The sequence below is a fragment of the Lepisosteus oculatus genome, chromosome 4 (genome assembly GCF_040954835.1).
Source record: "Lepisosteus oculatus isolate fLepOcu1 chromosome 4, fLepOcu1.hap2, whole genome shotgun sequence".
In the NCBI taxonomy this organism is placed as follows: domain Eukaryota; kingdom Metazoa; phylum Chordata; class Actinopteri; order Semionotiformes; family Lepisosteidae; genus Lepisosteus; species Lepisosteus oculatus.
Genome location: NC_090699.1, coordinates 3,722,598 through 3,739,002, shown reverse-complemented (window position 1 = coordinate 3,739,002; position 16,405 = coordinate 3,722,598). Strand labels below are relative to the sequence as shown.

The 16,405-nt window shown below is 43.1% G+C and overlaps 2 protein-coding genes across 2 annotated transcripts in view; one reads left to right on the top strand and one right to left on the bottom strand.

Moving 5' to 3' along the window:
* The window catches only part of LOC107076098 (butyrophilin subfamily 1 member A1-like), a 244,514-nt gene that overhangs the window by 80,372 nt on the left and 147,737 nt on the right, over nt 1-16,405 (top strand). The gene's annotated exons all lie outside the window — the stretch shown is intronic.
* Nucleotides 68-15,252, bottom strand: LOC102697595 (butyrophilin subfamily 1 member A1-like). The gene is made up of 10 exons (XM_069187890.1): nt 14,807-15,252; nt 14,604-14,678; nt 10,892-11,239; nt 8,005-8,283; nt 7,361-7,468; nt 6,967-7,017; nt 6,758-6,784; nt 5,891-5,923; nt 5,695-5,721; nt 68-1,304 (listed from the first exon to the last, which is right to left on the bottom strand). Exons 1-10 carry the CDS (start codon nt 14,826-14,828, stop codon nt 775-777), a joined length of 1,500 nt encoding a protein of 499 aa, XP_069043991.1. The 5' UTR covers nt 14,829-15,252; the 3' UTR covers nt 68-774.

Here is a 16,405-nt window from a genome sequence, read left to right as displayed (position 1 = left end):
AGCAAACAGATGTAAAATCCTGGGCTCGGTTTAGGGTTTTGGGGTTTCATATGAAGTAAAACAGAGCTTCACTGGCCAATTATCACACTTTATTGGGAACTAAAATACAGAAAAGAGAAGAAAAAAAGAGAAACGGGCATAATAACACTTCTCCCTGGGTCACAGATCAAATAAAACTGCTCTCACACTAAACAAACCACCACAGTAAAAATAAACACAATAAGAACATAAAATACACAAAACTGAATATGCTGATGTAAACCCTGTCTTAAGGGGAGCCAGGTATTAGACTGGCTGTAGCTGCTCACAGACACAGCGCTGCCTACAAACTACAACTCCCATAAACACCCTGAGCCACTTCCTGACACCATCTACATCACAGTTCCTGTTCCGCCTGTCAGCGGTTCCCTCCCAGTTCTAGTACATGATTGTCACTGACATACAAGAGGAGCTTAAATGGGATTAGATCATTTATTTTCTACAAAATTAGAACACAAAACCCAGGTTTCCAAAGATACTGTATATACAAGTCAGGAATACAGCAGGCTCATACAAGGGTCTCTCTACCCCTCTCATACAGTACATGTTATTTTCCCCCATTTAAAACTTACATTATCTCATTACCCTCCTGAAGGATGCTCTATTCCCAACTTCTGTTCCCTCGACTCATCACATGATCACATCAACACAAATTAAACACTTAATATAAATAATATTACTAGTGAGACAAAGAGCTGGGAGACAGTCAGCCTGTGTTCATGAGTCAGTAACAGGTTAAATTTCCAGACTGACAGCAGGCAGCAGCACAAGGTCTTTACACTCATCCAAGGTCCAGAAGACAGGATAGATCTTCTCCCCCTGAGGGAAGACCATGTCAGTGAAAGTGTAGAGATGAGCTCTGGACTCCACTGTGTAAAAGGAGACCTTCCTCTCCTCAATATCCACACACACCCCCAGCTTCCTGGGCTGCAGACTTTGGTTGAGATCAGTCAAAGGTCTAGTGAGAGCATAGAAATCATGAAGGTAAGAGTACAGACACCAGTAACCCTGCTGGGGAGAGAAGATGAACCTCCCTTTCGTCAGTGCAGACTCTCTGGTCACTCCTATTCTCCAGCTGTTGTTCACCTCCACCTCCCAGTAGTGTCTCCCTGAGGTGAAGGCCTCCCTGCTCAGGACACAGCGCCAGGAATCAAATCTGTGAGGTTTGTCAGAGAGACTCTTCGTCTGTCCCAGTCTCACTCTCTTCCCATCCTCAGACAGGCTGAGCTCACAGTGAGCTGTATCAGGGTCCAGAGTCACAGCAGCTGGGGAATAAAACACAAACATCACAACAGGCTCCTGCCAATTACATTACAAATAAAGTATTCTGTCTATTCTGTGTATATAAGTACATTCTCTATACACTGTAGATGTATATATGGCACGTGAAGTGGCTTAACACCCAAAACACTGTTTTAACTTTCTACTTTACACAGAGGAATTAACCTTTATTTTCCCCTATAATGAATGGATATATAAGCATATCTATATGCTGTCCACTGATTCTAATTAAGCATTCTGTTCTTCAAATGACTAGCTACAACACTGCTGTTCATCAAGTCTTCTCTCTGAAAAAGAGATCTCTGGGACTTCACATGCTTCAGAAAATGAACACCATTTTTTGCTTTTTTTTTTTGCTTAGCAAGTTAAACTCTCTTTTCAATTTGCATTAAAAATAAATACATTTATAAAAGACACCCGACCTCATCTTGGCACAAAGAGCTCCTTAAGTTTAATGATGAGAGATGAGACAAGTTTGGAAACTGCAACCCTGAAGCCAACATGTTCCAACGGCCATAAACAGAGTGATCTCTCCATCTGCATTCTCAAAGGGGGGTTATGCGACTATTGCAGTTCTGCATGGGCTCGTGCCCTTACTGCTCCACCCTGCTGGTTAATCCCACAACACCTGGGAATGAACCTGGGTCTCCAGCCTCACACAACAGAGAACCAGCCGACTGAGCTAGAGGAGACCTGACAGCTGAGGTCCCCGTTATACGCAGGGAGGACAGTGACATCACCGTGCTGCAACCAGCTGCGCTACAGTTTCAGAAGTCCTATTGCTGAAACTAGAATTATTCTGAAACTAGGATCACATCTTGCCCCTTTTTTCATTGACAGGCTTGTTTCCATCTAATCCTCTCTATTTTTTTGCAGGTCTCACCTGAGTGCTCACTCTGTTTCTTTCCTGCTCCTGCCTCCTCTCCATTCCTGGCTTTTGTTCTCCCATGCTTCATCTTTACAGCTTTTCTTTTCTGCTCTTTTCAGCGTGGAATATAAATTTACATTTTCTACAGATATTTTGCATCTAAATGCATCTATTCTGTGTAGAATACAGTCACCGTGTCACACTAAGGAGATAAAGACCTGTCTGATATGGAAACACAGAAGCTAAATTTACTCATCCTGCCCCGTGAAGACCCTTCTGGGGTCAAATCTGAGATAAAAACTCCTAATCATTGTTGATAGTAGTGATAACGATGAACTGCTGTTGAAATGACGGATCTATTCTGAGTCAAACACACCTCTGAGTCCCTTACTGAACCCACATCACTGCAGCCTGTCTCAGTAGAGCTCACAGCTCTCAGATCTATTCCCCAGCCCAGTATACAAACTGCAGTGTGGAAGACTTCTGCAAATTACAATCTTGTGCAGATCAGCTGTGCAATATATTCTGTTTGCTTTTACAAATGTCCTTAAATTTACAAATCCTCCCTTCTCTGTGGGAGAAATCCATCCTTATCTCTATTCCAAAAACAGGCTAACTGAGCTTAACAGCTGCAGGCCTGTTGCTCTTATATCTCTCCCAATGAAAAGCCTGGAGAGAATCTTAAAACAGTACATCACAAAGAACACACAGGACCTTACTGACCTCCTGCAGTTTGCACACAGAGAACAGAGGGGGTTGCTGATGCAATCAGCATCTTGATCCAGCAAGCTCATTTGTAAGGATATTATTGGTTGACATTTCCTCTTGGATGTTAAGCACTCGGATGTTAATGTAAAGCTAAACAGTAAATTGATAAGATAGGTTCTAAACTTTTTAACAAAGAACTCAACAGGTCAAACTGGGATTCTGACATTCGCTGCACTCCCACTGGATCACCACAGGGCTGTGTTTTATCCCCCTTACTGTACATTTTGTACACTGACAATTGAGAGAGGCAAACACACAAACAGGCATCTCAATAAGGCTGAAAATGACACTGCTCATCTTATCAAGGGACCCAGTTAGTCTAACTGACTTTACTAAATGGTGCGACAAGTTCTTTTTGCAGTTAAATGTTTTGAAAAGAAAGGAGCATGTCATTGATTTTAGGAAAAATAAAACCCCCCTCCAACCTATTGTAATTAATGGTCAAACTGTAGAAATTGTCAATGACTACAAGTACATGGAGTTGAGACACATGCTGCAAGACCATTAATAAAAAATAGACGTCAGATAACACTTTTCTACAAGTCTTTTGCTGAAACTGTCTTTAAATACTGTCTTGCTTGCTGGTTTAGTAACATCAGTACCATTGATTGTAATAAGCAGGAAAAACTAATCAAAATAAGTAACAAATTAGTTAGAGCAAAACAAACCGCCTCAAATATCCTGTACAAACAAAGGGTGGCAAAGAAACCAAAGGATATTATCTCTCAGCCCCTGCACTGCGCATTCACACTTCTCCTGTGTGGGAGACGCTTCTGTGCCCCCGGAAATCTTTTATCCCCACTGCACTATTTTTCTTTCACATAATGTATCGTAAGTATTCTCTCCCTTATCGTGCTGTAACACTGTTGGACTGACTTCTTCCATCCATCCATTTTCCAAACCGCATTATCCCATTCAGGGTCGCAGGGAACCCAGAGCCTATCTCGGCAAGCAACGGGCACAAGGCAGGGTACAGCCGGGAAGTGACGCCAGTCCATTGAATTGTAACTCATGGATGACCTGGCGCCCAGTGTGGGACACAAACCCACTACCCTGAGATTGTGACTGTCATACTCTACCAACAGTGCTAGCCGAGCCCCACTGACTTTTTTGTTCGTAAAAGATTGTGTGTTCTATAAAACAAAATGAGACAATAAAGCTCGACTGAAATGCTGACAGAAAAACACCCCAACATGCTTCCTCTTCCCATGACTACTAAACCACCTGATGGTAAAGAGTCCCAGACTTTGGGAAAGTAACAGTCCACAGTCTTTCTGACTGGATCTGACAGCTCTGTCAGGACACACATATATCCCCCCTTTCCTGGGAAGAACCCCTCATTCCCAGATAAATACCCCCTGACTGAGAGGCTATAGGCATCTGCCCCAGACCCCTTGTTAACCAGACAGGTGTGGTGACACCAGCCCATGAACCTCAAATTACAGCTTTAAGTAAGTGTGTCACTTAAAATGCGTACATCAGAGTGTCCTGTAATTAATTCTGGCAGAGGGATCCCCCCCGGGCTAGTAGATTTTCTACTGGTACCCTTTTGGAGAAGCCTGCACAGTCCACTGTTCAGACATTCTTCCCAAAGAGACTTTCACTCTTCAGATTAACTCTTCTTCCTTCAGTCAAACTCAGGAATTCCAGGACAGGAGAATTCCTCTACTCCATGTCTCTTAGATACAATAATCACAAACAGAGACGGAGATACCCTGGTGTGCTGAACTCAGATTAACCCTTTACACCACATTTACCAGATTCATCTTAATCAGTACCAGTCACCCTCCATAATTCTTCCAAAATTGCTGTAAGTCTTTCCCTCTCACAACAATTTAAGGAGATCAGGCAGGGAGATGTGTCAGCATGTGTAGACTGCAGAGGAACAAGTAATAGGTTTATTCCATTCTGAAAAGAGAAGAGAGAAAACACAACGTTTTCGGCCGTGGAGCCTTCTTCAGGTGTGAGAAAGACAGGGCAGTAGGCAAAGGTAAAGTAGCGGGAGAACAAAGGCTGGGAGGGAGGAGGAGTGAGAGGCAGGAGCAGGGGACAGAAAGAGAGGCCAATCGAGAGGTGTGAAGTCAGAATAGGTGTCGAGAGGTATGAAATGAAACCTACAATGAATAGAGAGAATTTAGAAGAAAATTAGTCTGTCACTGAGAGAAGGGGAAAGGTGTGATCCAAGTGCAGGATAATTTTAGTTTCTGAAGTCTTTCTGATGTAGGAGTTAGGAAAACCAGGTTTGAGAACACAGACGAAGAGATTAGTGTAATCATGGCCATCAGAGATGAAATGAGAAACAATGGGCTTGGAGAGATCTTTAATCTTTAATCTTTAATCTTCACAGCCCTAACAGCTGCTAGTTATGATATTGGCTCTGTCAATATTGGCTTGATTCCTCCTGATATTCCACTATTATCCCAGACTCCAGGGTCACTGGCTTTGCCACATTCAGCCTGCAGCCCCTCATATAGGAGTGAGCAGAGACCAGAGCACATGGCCTTCAGAGAAACGAGTTTTCAACCCCTCCAGGAGACACTCTGGCTGCTAGACTGAAACATAGAATGGAGATAAAAATTCCCACCAGAAACATGAAACATGACATGGAAATCCATCTACTTCTGCTGACACCACAAATGACCATCTCACACTAAAGAGATCGTCTGAGACTAAATTCAATAACCCTAGACACCAGGATGGAAAACAGCCCCTGTGTCATCAAGAAGAGACAGTCCTACCTGCAGCACTGCAGATCCACTGCCATTCTGAAACACAGAGATAAAGACACTGTTAATCACAGACACACAATGGAGCACAGAGATACAGACACTATTAATCACAGTCACACACTGGAACACAGAGACACAGACACTGTTAATCACAGTCACAAATGTCAGTGCTGTCAGAGAGCAAAGTTTCACACAGTGTACATACGTGATTTAGGGATAGGAGCTCGCTTCACAGCATCTGCAAAGAGAGAGAGTAGATCTTTATTGTATTAAAGAGCTATGTTGCTTCTTGCTTGTTATTATAGCAGAGTTTATACTACAGTCTGCAGTCAGTCCATTTCAGGATCCCCAGTCTCCACTGCAGTGTGAATCAGAGTGTCAATGAGTGTGAGCAGCTGTCACGATCGTAACCCCTCCTCTTAAGGGCGCTCCAGCCCTTCCTCATTTGTATAATTCCTCCCACCTGTTCCTTGTTTCTTCCCTGTTTCTGTTCGCCTTTAAAAGACAGGCGCTCACTTCACCCGGCGCTCTGCATCTGATCCCTGCATCGTGCGAGCCCAGGACCTGGTTGCGCTTGGCTCTGTTATGTTTTTAACTTCCTGCTCCTGCTCCTGTCCTTGTTCCCCCTGCCGGTCCCGACCCGGCACCTGATTTTAATTTCTTGTTTGGATGGATTTCCCAGCCTTGGACCTTTTGCTTTCGTTTTTGGATTCCCCCTTTTGGATTTATTCTGGACTGATCGCCTCAGCCACACCTCCCCGGATCACCAGCACCGTATGGACACGTCCCCCTGTTTTCATCCCTGTTCCTGCATGACTTTTCCAGTGTTTCCTCACTATTCTGGATTGTGTCGTCCGCATAGGGTCCGGAAAGAACTGTTCGTTACAGCAGCAGTGGCTGTAAGACTGGAGTCTTACCCAATAAGACTGAGCAGCACAAGGCAATAAGACACACAGACACATCACAGGACACCCTGCAGTCTGGTGCTTGACCCATCGAGAGAGATAAGACATAAATGCTGAACACTGACACTACAGTCCAGTAGAGAGTCAGGCCGGTCTGAGGATCTTACCGATTTCTGCACGAACGACTGGAATTCCTGGAAAATAATAATGAATGAATTATACAATCCGGCTGCATTTTTAAGCTTTCAGTGCATTTTTAAGTTAAGTATTGCTCAGAATGCTCAAATTTTCATTAATCTGAGTGCAATACAAATAAAAAACAATTTCTCAGTGTGACCTCCTGCAGAATAACTATGGAAAAAACTTATTTACTCACCATATACTGCCATAATATAATATAGTTCAGATTTCCACAGTGCCTCCTGCTCTGTAAGAGACAGACAGATTCAGTAACACTGTAACTGGTACTGGTCTGATGTATCCAATTATAACTCCAATTATAACTTTCAAACCCTGTATTTACTGCTGCACAAGGGATTTTGATGGAACAATTCCTGAGAAGAAAACAAGAGGCTTCAAACTGACTCATCTACATAAGCACTCACAGTGGGACATTCTGAGAAGATGGCCTCCTGGGGTGTCCAGTTTTAGACATGGTGTCTCCAAGAGGAGGTGTCCTGTGATGCTTATAAACTGTCACACAGAAGACCAATAAATCCTAACACAGACATTCAGATATAGATATAAATATATTTGCAATGGGCACATACTGTCCATTCTTCTCCACTGGATCACCAGAAGTACTGATGCTGCTACAGTAACAGCTGCTGTTAGGAAGAGAGCCACCATCCAGCCAGAGGGAGCAGGGAAATAATCTCCTGGAAAGCAGAAAGAATAGCTATTTTTTATTCCGAGTAATTTGAATAAAAGTAGCGCCATAGTGGAGAATTGCCTTGGCAGCCGACCACACCCCCTCTCTCCTGACAATGGATAAGCAATCAGACAAGACTCCAGCTTTGTTGGACCATGATTCTGGACTGCGTTTTACCCATTCACTGCCTGTCCCCACTCCTGTGTGTTTACTGCACACACCACACCGCCTGTCCTCACTCCTGTGTGTTTACTGCACACACTACACCGCCTGTCCCCACTCCTGTGTGTTTACTGCACAAATGGCTCCACCTGTTATATTATATATTTCTTGATAATCAGTCAAAAAATTGTTCGTGTTAATAGTGATTTAACTGTGTTTGTCCCAGACTGAGATGCAAAGCTTTATAATGGGTTTTCAGTCCTTTCACAATAAGCTCCTAGTGCAGGTTGTGCTCAGTGTCCCAGGTGTGTTATATCCTGGGTGTGTGTTATACCTCAGCTGTGTTACAGGTGAGCTCTGGTGTTCATGTTTAATACTCACTGGGTATGTGGAGCTGAGATCCCCAGTCTGTCTCAGGAAGAGCACTTCTCACCAGGCAGGAGAAGATGTTGGACTCCTGTTTGACTGAGATGTAGCTGCTGACACTGAGGAGCCCCTGACTGTCCGTGTCCACTGTGGGGGGCTGTGATGTCACCTCGTTTCCATCCCTGTCTGTCCAGATCACTGCAGGTTGAGGGAACCAGCCCTCTGATCTACACAGCAGCTGGGCCTGATCTCCTCCAGGGGAGTGGAGAGACACTGAGGGCTGGGAGCCCAGGGCTGTGGATTCAACACAACAGGAGACATTTCACAGCTACAGTGCCTTGCGAAAGTATTCGGCCCCCTTGAACTTTTCAACCTTTTGCCACATTTCAGGCTTCAAACATAAAGATATAAATTTTTTATTTTATGTGAAGAATCACCAACAAGTGGGACACAATTGTGAAGTGGAACGAAATCTATTGGATTTTTGAAACTTTTTTAACTAATAAAAAAATGAAAAGTGGGGCGTGCAAAATTATTCGGCCCCCTTGCGTTAATACTTTGTAGAGCCACCTTTTGCTGCGATTACAGCTTCAAGTCGCTTGGGGTATGTCTCTATCAGTTTTGCACATCGAGAGACTGAAATTCTTGCCCATTCTTCCTTGCAAAACAGCTCGAGCTCAGTGAGGTTGGATGGAGAGCGTTTGTGAACAGCAGTTTTCAGCTCTTTCCACAGATTCTCGATTGGATTCAGGTCTGGACTTTGACTTGGCCATTCAAACACCTGGATACGTTTATTTGTGAACCATTCCTTTGTAGATTTTGCTGTATGTTTGGGATCATTGTCTTGTTGGAAGATAAATCTCCGTCCCAGTTTCAGGTCTTTTGCAGACTCCAACAGGTTTTCACCCAGAATGGTCCTGTATTTGGCTGCATCCATCTTCCCCTCAATTTTAACCATCTTCCCTGTCCCTGCTGAAGAAAAGCAGGCCCAAACCATGATGCTGCCACCACCATGTTTGACAGTGGGGAAGGTGTGTTGAGGGTGATGAGCTGTGTTGCTTTTACGCCAAACATATCGTTTTGCATTGTGGCCAAAAAGTTCGATTTTGGTTTCATCTGACCAGAGCACCTTCTTCCACATGTTTGGGGTGTCTCCCAGGTGGCTTGTGGCAAACTTTAGACGAGACTTTTTATGGATATCTTTGAGAAATGGCTTTCTTCTTGCCACTCTTCCATAAAGGCCAGATTTGTGCAGTGTAAGACTGATTGTTGTCCTATGGACAGACTCTCCCACCTCAGCTGTAGTTCTCTGCAGTTCATCCAGAGTGATCATGGGCCTCTTGGCTGCATCTCTGATCAGTCTTCTCCTTGTCTGAGCTGAAAGTTTAGAGGGACGGCCAGGTCTTGGTAGATTTGCAGTGGTCTGATACTCCTTCCATTTCAAGATGATCGCTTGCACAGTGCTCCTTGGGATGTTTGAAGCTTGGGAAATCTTTTTGTATCCAAATCCGGCTTTAAACTTCTCCACAACAGTATTACGGACCTGCCTGGTGTGTTCCTTGGTCTTCATGATGCTCTCTGCGCTTTCAACAGAACCTTGAGACTATCACAGAGCAGGTGCATTTATACAGAGACTTGATTACACACAGGTGGATTCTATTTATCACCATCAGTCATTTAGGACAACATTGGATCATTCAGAGATCCTCGCTGAACTTCTGGAGTGAGTTTGCTGCACTGAAAGTAAAGGGGCCGAATAATTTTGCACGCCCCACTTTTCATTTTTTTATTAGTTAAAAAAGTTTCAAAAATCCAATAGATTTCGTTCCACTTCACAATTGTGTCCCACTTGTTGGTGATTCTTCACATAAAATAAAAAATTTATATCTTTATGTTTGAAGCCTGAAATGTGGCAAAAGGTTGAAAAGTTCAAGGGGGCCGAATACTTTCGCAAGGCACTGTAACAAAAGCACAGAGGAGTTAAATTCTGTTCTTTCAAAACATAATAGATAAAGCATAAACTGTTTAATTTTGTTTTATATTTTTAATGTGGTTTAAATTTAAAATATGGTGACTTTTATGACTCAAGCACAGATATAATTTGTCAGGTAACAAAAGTATTATTAGTAGTAGTAGTTCAGGTGGGGAGCTGCATCAGCATGCGTAGGCTGCAATGGAACAAGTAATAGGCTTATTCTATGCTTAAAAAAGAAGAAAGAAAACAACGTTTCGGCCGTGGAGCCTTCTTCAGGTGTGAGCGAGACAGGGCAGTAGGCAAAGGTAAAGTAGCGGGAGAACAAAGGTTGGGAGGGAGGAGGAGTGAGAGGCGGGAGCAGGGGACAGAGAGGCCAATCAAGAGATGTGAAGTCAGAATAGGTGTAGAGAGGTGTGAATTGAAACTTACAATGTATAGAGAGAATTTAGAAGAAAAGTAGTTTGTTGTTAAGAGAAGGGGGAAGGTGTGATCCTAGCTGCAGCTTTTCTCCCAACTTTTGTTCTCCTGCTACATTACCTTTGCCTACTGCCCTGTCTTTCTCCCACCTGAAGAAGGCTTCACGGCAGAAATGTTGTTTCTTTCTTCTTTTTTTCAGCTTGGAATAAATCTATTACTTGTTCCTTATTAGTAGTAGTATTCATAGAATCACATCACAAATCAAAGTGGTCATGTTGTCTGTGTGAGTACACAGAGGAGGATCTGTGTCAGGTTCTGGCACAGAAGATTAGTGAAGTAAGACTGGAAACAGACTTCCTGTGATCAATATTGTGTTGTTTGACCCTGAGTAACAGAAGTGGACTTTACCTTGCTGTGTTGTGTAGTGTCATGCTGTACTGCGTTCAGTTGTCTTATGTAAAAGATGTGTATTAGAAGAAAAGAAAAAAAAACATGTGGAAAGCTACTCACCTCTAACACTCAGGTCAATAAGAGCTATTTCAAAATGCTGAGGAGATCGAACCAGGCAGTTATAGAGCCCATGATCAGAGCGCCTCACATCTCTCAGTCTCAGAGACACGTTGCCTTTGAAGAGCTCCTCTGGGAAAAGTTCAGCTCTTCCCCTGTATGATGGGATCTGATCCTCAAATATATACCCGTGGTTCTGGTACAAACACACAGGAGCTGTGTAATCATTTCTAAACCACCCGATCTGTAGATCCTCAGCACTGATGCCCGGTGAGAGGTAACAGGGCAGAACAGTGTCTTCACCAGGGAAAACAAACACAGGAACAGCTGGACCAACAACCTGAAACCACTCTGAAAGAGAAAGAGCACAGTTTGCTGGAGTCTTTCTTTCACCACAGCTTAAGAAGTGGAAAAAAAAACTCTGATAGCAACTGGCAATATACAGCATAATCTGAATATTCCCATTCAAACCACAAGTGATTATTGAGCATTTAAGATCAGTGAGAGTCTCATCTCACCATCTTGTGGTTCAAATCTTACCTCACTGATCTCTGTCACTTTGTCTCTCTTGGCAGATTTAGTTCTGAAATTGGACTCATTGGACTTAATCTGGTGTTCCTCAAGGCTTGATAGCGGCCCCTACATTTCAGTATTTATGTTTCCACTAGGTCGGCTTTTAAGATCACATGGCCTCAATTATCATTTCTATGCTGATGATACTCAAATCTATATCAATACCAAACCTCTCACTGATGTGGCTGTTTCTGTTCTCTTTAATTGAATCTCTGACATCTATGTCTACATCTATGGATGAGAGCGCCTTCTCCTGTTATGTCTCAAAGTACTGCAACTCTGTCCACAAAAATATCAGTCACCTTCCCTAAACTCCTTAAAAATCCTGACTAAAAACCTTCTTCTAATATGTTTATTGCAAAGAGAAGAAAGGAAACAACATTTTGGCTGTAGAGCCTCCTTCGCACCCTATTATTATTAGCTGCTCTACTTCTTCACAGCAGTTTTTCCAAATGCCTCTCAGGACACTCAGATCCTTAGCTTCACTCCCTGATAGAGCTGTGACTGTGTTCACTGAGGGTCTGTTACTCTGCAGTGACAGTAGGGGGTTAAATCAGGCTCTTTGTCTCTCTGCTCTCTGGTCCTTTATAAACTGAAACACTTCACATACAGAACCCAGATTAAACTGCTGATTAATACTGTACTTCTAATACAATCTTTTAACAAATGGGGGACAGAAGGACATGATTCTTGATTTTTTCTTTTAGACTCACAGTACGTAATGATGACAAACAACAGGAAAGATCCAGCAAGGCTGTTTCTACAAGTGTCAGTTGTAACATCTCTCCATCTTCCACAGTCACACTTCTGACATGTTGTAATGTCCTGTGTGGTTTGGGTCACTCCAGGACTCCCTCTGTAAGTGACGGGTACCTGATGTAGCCAACATTAACTCCCACACTGAGGCACAGACTGGCAGAGAGGGTGAAGCAGCTCTCGGGTCAGCAGTGTGACTTGGCCACGATTGACAGTGTCTCTGAGTCTGTCAGCTCATCCCACAGGTGCTCAGGGGTCTGATGACACAGTGACTCAGTGGAGGACATTGATCCCAGACTGACACACAACATAATGAGCAGAAGAAAGGCTGATGACAAGAACAGACTGTTCAGCCCATCAGTGCTCATCACCGTCCTGCAATGTCACAGCACCAGGCTCAGATGTGAAAGTTCAGTGTCTGTGTCTCCACTGTGTGTCCTGGTGATGTGTTAATACCTCCCAGTGCTGCTGCTGACACAGTCAGTCTGGTCACATGGGGCTCCAGTGCAGCTGACTGACCTACTGTAGTTTAGGGTTCCTGAGATCGAGATGTGGACATTGGCCAGCAGCCATATCACCCTGCAACTCACAACTGCACAGACGGGACAAGTACAGCAACAGCCAAGCAACCCTCATCTCAGCACTGGCGGTCCAATGAATGTATGAGCCTGGTCAGTACCTGGATAGGAGCCCTCCTGGGAAAAACTAAGATGCTGCTTTAATTAAGATCACTTTATTGGCCATATAATCCCCAATTGATTTTAAAATTCTGATCTCCTCCTCACTGAGAGCTGCTGTGTATGAATGTACTGGCAGGTCATCCATGTGGGACGACACACTGGTGGTGGTAGATTCCACATTATCTGTAAACTGCTTTGAGTGGAGTGTCCAGAAAAGTGCTTTATAAGTGTAATCAATTATTAATAATAACTACATGATTGGGGTTTGTATGATATAAGTTTTGTGAAAAGTTCTTAATGAATCTTAATTATATAAAATGTTATATATATACATTTGATATATTTTCTATATTATTTGTATTTAAAATATTTATTCGTAATTTTGTATGTATCTTGTTTGAAAAAAGAGGTTGTCAATGCACATTCAGGTGGGATGGTAACTTTCACCCCAGTCTTAAAGCATAATCAGTCTTGATGTCATTTCTTGCATGTTTCTTCTCCAAACAAAATTCTTCCAACCAGCTTTAGAATTATTCAATTCAGATTATTTTTATCTCTTTGCTTCTGTGACAGTGGGTAAGGTTTCCCCACTGTACACCACTAGATGGCTGTCCAGTTATACACATGAGAATCAACCTATATCAGCAACACCTCGGTTCTCATTAAGAGGCACTGTATATCATTCTTATGCAGGTCCCCCAGTATTCGCATCAGAATCACGGCACCAGTCCTTAGACTGCGGATATCCGTCTTTCTTCTCTCTAAAGAGAAATTTCAACCCTTGTGTAAAAATAGTACATTTCTTAATATTGTCTGGCTGGCTATAAAACCGCTACCTCTGTCTGCTCTCTACCTCAGCAAAAGGTACTGATCCTCCGCCAGTGAAACAGGTAGCTCCAAAACCCCCACTGTTACACTTCACAGGAAGCTGATTACATGCAGTTGTATCTTTCTGCTCACTCATCCAACTAAGATTTGCACGAGAGAATTCTTGTTTTGGGTCAACTTAATCATTCGCCCAGACTGAGCTTCAATCTGCACTGTCTAGATCTCATCTCATCAGATTACATCAGCACGTAATCCTCACTTCACATTTCAAAGTAAAACTTCAGATGTGGTATTTATTTTTTATACAATAGAATGGGCTGTCACTTTATAAGATGTGTTTCAATCACCTCCCACAGACCTTCAGATTTTACAAGCTCACGTCTGTCAACTTCTTCAGAGTCAAGGTCATTAGTTCTCAGGCCCTTTTCTTCTCTCACTCCTGCTGCAGTCTTCCCCCAATTCAAATTATGTCTAATTTTCATGGCTGCATCTCTTGGAGTCACATTTAAAATGATCGATCCTCATTGGTTCAGATAATCTGTTTCTGTGTCATCAATTAGGAAGACTGTCCTCCCTGCTGACTGTGACACACCTACGACAGGTGACCAGAGCAACAGTATCACAACAGAACCAGTACTGCTGTCCTGCAACAAGCCCTCATCAGCTTTCTGCCTCCTCTTCCACAGGCTTTCAGCACTTCAGGACTCATCTCAGAGCACTGTTGTGATCATTAGGTACTTCTTCCACAATTATAAATGTTATGATTTTTATGCTATGAGCTTCAGGACTTTGATTCTAAGAAATTGTTCTAACATTTTCAACATCAAAGTCTGGGTACCGGTCCGGTTGGTAAAACAACAATAAGAGTCTCACTGTACCTGATCCGGAGACACAGGACTGGTGGAGAAACAGCAGAGTCACAAAGAGCCACTGTGACTGGTCAGACTCCATCTCTGCAATAAAGAAACAATACATTCATAATTAATTCCTTACATATCTATAGCGCTGTTCAAGACACTCCACTCAACAAAGTGCTTTTCAGGTAATGGGGATCCCTTCCACTACTAGCATGTAGCCCCACCTGGATGATGATCACCACACATCAGCTCTCAGTATGGTGGATAGAAGAAAAACAGTGACTGGTCAGACTCCATCTCTTGAAGAAAGGAAGTACACTTTACTGAAGCACACTGTCACCACTCACACACTGCTGTCACTCCAATGCACAGCAGCTTCAGATTTGACCTCTGAAACTTCTTCAGCACATAGTTTGGCTCTTGGATCAGTGTCCTTCTGTATCATCTCAGAGCTGATTTAAAAAGCTGTATTGTCTCAGGGCTGTAAGGTGAAGTCTTTTCTCCTGTTTAATCCTCCATCTTATTAACAGTAACTGCTGTTCACTGCTACAGGAACACAGTTCTCTTCCTTCTTTCACTTTACCTGCACAGACCTGTTCTTTCAGCACAGACACACCCAGCCTGCAGAGCAACACTCCCACTGAGCTGAGTCTGTGTCTGAGCAGTGAACGAGGGCAGAAGAGCAGGTCGGGATAGTTTGAATCCTGTTTTCTCTGTTTAATTGCACACACGGGAAAGAGAGTTGACCTTTTTAGTTATGTGAATGTTGTAATGGATTTTTAGGCGCCTGAACACATGAAGGTAATCTTGCCACATCTTGTGTGACTCTCTTCTGACAGCTCCTGCTCACACAGCTCTGTCCTGCCTTTAGAACAGCCCCTAAAAGGTTCTGTTCACTCCCTGTCACACTGGGAGACAGTGTAGTGCGGAAAACAGGGACACTCAGAGCTCTTTTTGAGAGACTGTGTCTCACCTACAAAGTGAACTGCAGACCTGATTCGTGTGCAAAGAGCACGAAGACAGTACAAGTGTACAGGAGCGAGGGACAGATCAGGGTGGTATCAGTATCAGTCCAGGTGTGTGTTTCTCATTCATGACTGAACTCTGTTGATCATGCCGAACAATCTCTCTTGTCTTTCAGGTCAGTTTTAACATACAGGATTTTTAATAATGAAATTAACATGTGCCAATAAAAGAAAAGGGTTTAATTTTACATACCAAAGTTATATTCATTGTGCTCAATTAATGAACATTCATCAAAAGCTCTTTCTTTTGTGGCACCATTGAGAATCTTTTCTTTTTCTTTTGATCTGAAAGTGATCACCACTAGAGGCTATAGTAGAATAATGAAACTGGCTCACTTCTCATCGTCTTGACGTCAAGGCTTGGGAATCTGTTTCATTGCTGTGCCTTATAAGGGCTGCTATATAAAATGTCCATGCAGATGTCTGAAAACAAGATGCCACTTCTATCTCTCGAGTCAACAACGGAGTTAATCCGCCCTCAGTGCTTTTTGAGCTCCCTTACTTTTTCAAACAGAATAATTGTTAAGCACGAGCCCTCACCGATATTCTATCTGCTCCCAAGGATACAGACAGAGACATCGGTGTTAAGATGCAGCTGGGAAATCAGAGTCGATTACTTTGTTGTGGGCTGTGTCGTTTAGGGAATCCTCAAGGTTGATAATCTGAGCACTTTCCCAGTCAGTGTCGTTACAAATGGAGGCCAAAGACTTAGAGCGTTAGACCCATATTACCCATATTACCCTTCAGAACCAACTCTCCATGATCCAGAAGCAGCTTCGGCACAAACTACCTTCTACT

Coding starts and splice junctions, on each gene's coding strand:
- LOC102697595 (XM_069187890.1), bottom strand. CDS start 14,828: ATGTGTGGTGATCATCATCCAG. Junction 14,679..14,806: donor GTGTGGTGATCATCATCCAG/GTGGGGCTACAT, acceptor TCTTTATTGCAG/AGATGGAGTCTGACCAGTCA. Junction 7,469..8,004: donor ATCTCAGCTCCACATACCCA/GTGAGTATTAAA, acceptor TCTGCTTTCCAG/GAGATTATTTCCCTGCTCCC.